This window comes from Perkinsus marinus (assembly GCF_000006405.1).
Source record: "Perkinsus marinus ATCC 50983 genomic scaffold scf_1104296958124, whole genome shotgun sequence".
Taxonomy (NCBI): Eukaryota; Perkinsozoa; order Perkinsida; family Perkinsidae; genus Perkinsus; species Perkinsus marinus.
Genome location: NW_003206902.1, coordinates 1 through 5002, shown reverse-complemented (window position 1 = coordinate 5002; position 5002 = coordinate 1). Strand labels below are relative to the sequence as shown.

General features: G+C 45.7%; 2 protein-coding genes across 2 annotated transcripts; both read right to left on the bottom strand.

The window, feature by feature from the left end:
• Positions 1–1083: 1083 nt before the first annotated feature.
• Pmar_PMAR008307 (hypothetical protein) lies at positions 1084–2770 on the bottom strand (the record flags this gene model as incomplete). Its single annotated transcript, XM_002774647.1, has 4 exons — positions 1084–1127; positions 1192–1739; positions 1917–2093; positions 2646–2770. The coding sequence occupies 4 exons, from the start codon at positions 2768–2770 to the stop codon at positions 1084–1086; spliced, it is 894 nt and encodes a 297-aa protein (XP_002774693.1).
• A 473-nt stretch (positions 2771–3243) lies between these two features.
• Positions 3244–3796, bottom strand: Pmar_PMAR008306 (hypothetical protein; the record flags this gene model as incomplete). Its single annotated transcript, XM_002774646.1, has 2 exons — positions 3244–3685; positions 3735–3796. 2 exons carry the CDS (start codon positions 3794–3796, stop codon positions 3244–3246), a joined length of 504 nt encoding a protein of 167 aa, XP_002774692.1.
• Between the last annotated feature and the right edge of the window lie 1206 nt (positions 3797–5002).

Sequence of the window (5002 nt, the reverse complement as noted above, 5' to 3'; positions counted from 1 at the left end):
GTACGAGTTATATTCTGCCACATTTGTGAGTTAGCATAGCTTCTAGCCCCTACTGCTTCCAAGGTCTCATATCGTACTGCTGTGGCTAAAACAGTTATTGGAATAACCCTTCATGATGGTGATAGGGTTGGGCTCACTCAAAAACATGTGAACGGCTCTCGAGAGGAACTGAGCTGCTATGTAATGCTGACCATTGGAGCTTACTAGCTTTGACGATGATGATGATGATGCTTTCATATGCTTCGTTGCTAGGACGAATAAAACAAAGCCACTCCCCAAGCAATGAGTATGACATTCCCTCGCTTGGTCGAGGATACGTTAGTCGTGTTAGAAGACAGATAACGCAATATGAGAAGTCTCGGGAAGAAGAAAGTTATCAATGACAACAACTCCATGAGGAATTCATGCTTGGTGACACTAAATCTCAGTGTCACCCTAGTGACTGAGACCCACTATGAACGTTCTTTGACGAGGTATCAAAATGATTAATTATACAATCGTGAGAGTCGATAACAATCGGGTCAAGAGCAACCCCTAACCCGATAACAGAGGCCTCAGAGAGTGGCGATATGATGAGCCAGCATCCTACTAAGACTCAAGGCTCAGTCGACATGTTCAACGTGGTGGGTTGGCATGCGAGGGTTAGTGGAACTTAAGAGGATCATCTCCAATACGATGAGATCGTGGTCTTGGTCCGGAACCTAGGCGAATAATATGGCCTTGCCTTGGTACTCGAACCTCTTTTGGAAGCTTGAGTGATCCCCTTGCTCGATCCTCTCGTGGTCTATCTTCAAGAGGTGTCATCTCAGGCACGGCATCGGCCTCAACTATAGAGTCATCACGGCCTTCTGGTGTACTATGATAATTATTAGGTCTATGAGAAGTGACCTCCCTCGTTTTAATATTATACCACACTTCTTCCCCAACCACTACTGCTCTACGCCAATCCCCCATACGACCATACAGGGCCAACCATCGCTCATCCCGATACTCTGCTACTGTGGCATTATCATCATCGACGGCCTCAGAGACTTCTGAGAGATATAATTTCGTGGCGTGCGAAATTCTCCGTATTGCTACCGTTTATATGAGATCGTCCTTCCCCCGGTCCAGGACGATGCCAAAGCCTATCATGACCACACCGACCACAAACCCCATCGGCTCCCCCTAAGGTATACCATAGGCAACCACAAGGATCGTAGCCGTCATCAGGTTGTTGGAAGCGACACCTATCATTCATATCTAGGGCCATGAACCAAAGATTCTCATCTGGACTAGTTTCAACCTTGGGTATATCCTCCAGCACACCCGGTAGATTCTCCAAACTGCCGGGGATGGCCAATCCCTGATCATTCGTCGCTTCTTCAGTACCCTCAACGATGCTAGCCGAAATCACGTCTTCGGTAGCACGCATGCGCAGATTCTTCGCAGTGCGCGACTGAGCGTATCCTTCGGCCTCTCCCTGTGAGGCAGCCGACTCCTCCCTATCGCCGCCACCATCTACCCCCATAACCTTCTCCAGCTGAGCCAAGCCCTCAGCTGCGTACATATACGGCTGGTGTGTACCCTCAAGATTGACCGACAATTCCAACATACTTCCATCCCCAGCCTTAGTGGTAGATACACTTACTGCCACATATGGTGCAGGGAGGTAACCCCATAGGGCAGTGGTAGGGTTGGGGGGCCGCATAGACAATGGACAGGATATCTCATAATCAGTACCCTGCAATGAACGGTACCTGATAGAGATATATACAACTCTAGGAGCACTCCAACTAGTCAACAGTAATAAAAGTGTTGGTATTAATGTCATGTCATTCGATGAGATATTTCGTTCCAGGATGTGGTGATCTATTCTAGGTTATCCCTCTGAGTTCCAACCTAAGAGGTAGTGGTCTACCCTACCTTTGACATACCCAAATATCATCCTCTCACAGTCGACTTGATCATCAACCGAAGGAGGTGGAGGAGGCTCCATCTCATCATCGGCACTCGGTAGTTTTAATGACTCTATCGTTGCTGCTACAGCTGTACACAATTTGCCATTCTTCATAAAATACACTCCTCCGCTTCGCTTCGCTCCGTCCGCTTTCCTATCAATTATCATAGTTATGACATCACCATTGCCATAACCTCCCACTAAGCTCTCCTGATAGAGCCTCCAGTCCCCTGAATAGATCAATCCCTCAGAGGAATACCCAACACTATACGGGACATGACCTGCGTACTCAGCTTGAGGGGTCGGCCTAATCGATAGACCTAAATAGACTATTACTTCCACGGGCATAGTCTTCAAAGTGAATTCAACAATACACAAGGGTTGTAGTGGTACGGCCATGTTCGATAGAACTGTACGGGCCTCTTCTGAGGGGATTATAATTATATCCTCTTGCCCTTTCCGGTGGTGACACCAGTTGGTGTCACCACCATCGGGTACATCCATCATCCATGAGCTTACAACCTTATCACTCTGCATCGCTTGCCAATTCGAGATGGGATAAACCTCAAAAGGATCACCGTATAATAAGTCTGATCGGACCTCAGACAATCGATAATCTTCTTGAGATATATCCTCAGCTTCGCTCCGCCCTCCCTCTTTAACCATCCAACTAAATGCCACCCTAGATGCCTCGTCAATACCACACCTTCGTTTAATCTTCTCAATATCGACTCCTGGGAATAACCTCTGACCCCATGAAGACTCCAACAAGCGTACTAGAGCCTCGCCAAAGCAAGTCATAATGGTTTCCTTCAATTCCACTACAAGCATTGTATCCCTATAATAGTACAACAACATCAACAACCCTAAGGCGAGCCCTACGAATATAACAACAACTACGATCACCACTGTAGTAGCAGCTGAGGGAGTCGGGCGTACAGGGAGGGGCCGTCGAGGGTCGTAGGGATAGTGAGGAGAAGGTGAGCTCATAAGAGGGGGTAACTACCTACTCAATGATTATGATCGCATACACAGCTGTTCAAGGAGTGCATAGTGGTACTAGTAAACTCGTTCACTAAGACTATATTGGCACATCACTTCAAGAGTGATTGACAAGGGGGAGTATACAAGAAGTAGAAGAAGGCAGTTCGTAATCCGCTTATTGTGAATCCCCGAGCATGAATTGATGAAAGAAAACAATACGGCAAACACAGTAGGGCTGTGGTACCAATATCAACTTCCAACGCAAAAGCTGAGGAGATTTACACTTACAACATCACAACATCATCATCATGAGGGCCTAACTATATATTTTCCTTCTTTTCCTTCCTACCAAATTTAAAGCTCAAACCACCCCTGAATTTCTTCTTGGCAGCCTTCTTTAAAGTGTTAATATTAATTTTATTACTACTCCCCTCGAGTAGCCCTCCATCTACAGTATCACCCTGTTCAATAGCTTCCTCATCATCTTGTGCTACTACCCACATGAACAATACTTCCTCATCGTCGTCGAGCATCTTCACTTTAACAACTTCACCGTCTTTCCGTAGACTCAATTCCGGGATGCCCACAAGTGATGGCTGACCACTTCTAGAGTCGATTAACTCCAATTTGAGATATTCCGGGATTTCCGATTCTTTCTCGGCCGATTCCATAATGACTCTATAATAATAAGAGGCCCGCTCAAGGCCATTGGCGTTGCAGCCAACACGCTCACATCGGATGGACAGTTGACCGTTGTGGAATCTGATGCAAAGGAACCCAGGTTCAATTCTCGGCTAAAGCATGTTACTACCTTATAACATCTCTTCCTTTCTTGTCTCTACTATAATATCCATTCTCCCTGGGTGCCGGCATACCAACTGGTTGGCCTTCCTCTCCAATAGATGGGGCCCAAGGAAAATAGAAGGGTTCATCATAACCATAATATGATAATCTCAACATAGTATTGTCATGTTTAAGCAAGAGAGTCAACGAGAATACATCCTTATCACCATTACTTGTGAGTAATGCCAACTTGTAGTACTGTGGGTCATCACCATAAGCCTCAACACCATACATAAGCCTCTTTCCAGTTAGTGCAGTGGGTAGAAGGGTCTTACCTCGCGGGCAATGCATCGATACAAATTTTATTCCAGCGTCCCGAAACTGGAAGTAACATTTTTGATACTGTCCCTCCTGCCCAAAATAGTACCCATACGTTCTAGGGTGCGGATAAATAGCAGGGGTCTCAAGTATACCCAAATCGAAGCGTTCCCATTCGAATAATGTATCCTTACCACTAGCATTGTCTCTTAGCTTTAAAAAGAGGGCGTTATCACTCACCGCGATAGAATAATCATGCACATCATTATCCGTACCGAAATAGGACAGTCCTATCTTAGAATATTTATGAGCTGTGAAGGGATCAAATAGGCGATCCGAAGAAGGGGCTCTAGAAGTAAGAGGCCAGCATGTTAGCTTGCCAGAGAAGGGCTCTGATACATCTTTATGAGGTGGACAAGTCATGGATAATGTGTTTATCATGGATAAGCCAACTCTAACTTTAATTCTACATCCTTGATATTCACCTTGACCGAAATAGTATCCAACAGTCCTGATGAATAGTCCATCATCATTGCTAGTAGATGTCTTCCCTTCCACATGTTGCCCCCAATTTAATATATAAAATCCAGAGCTATGACTAATCACCATAATTGTATGACAGTCTTTATGCATAGCTAAATGAGTGCTGCCCTCCCACCCATTATTAAATTCCGTCCAGTCGACATAATCCTCGTCATTGCTCGAACCCAACGTTGGTGTGCTAACCACAACATCATCATACTCCCATTTTGCAGGAATACCCAAGTCCTTCTTCAAACAGTGCCAAGATCCGATTCCAACACTTGACAAAGTGCGTTTCCTAAACACCATTCGGCAACCGAATAAGACACCTGTACCGAAGTAATAGCCTGATATCCTCGGACAGTGGTGAGCCCCTTCAGAGAAAGCATCATCTCTGCTGCTGCTGGAGCTCTCACTACGAATGCTACGCCCAATACCGCTACTGCTACTACTAGA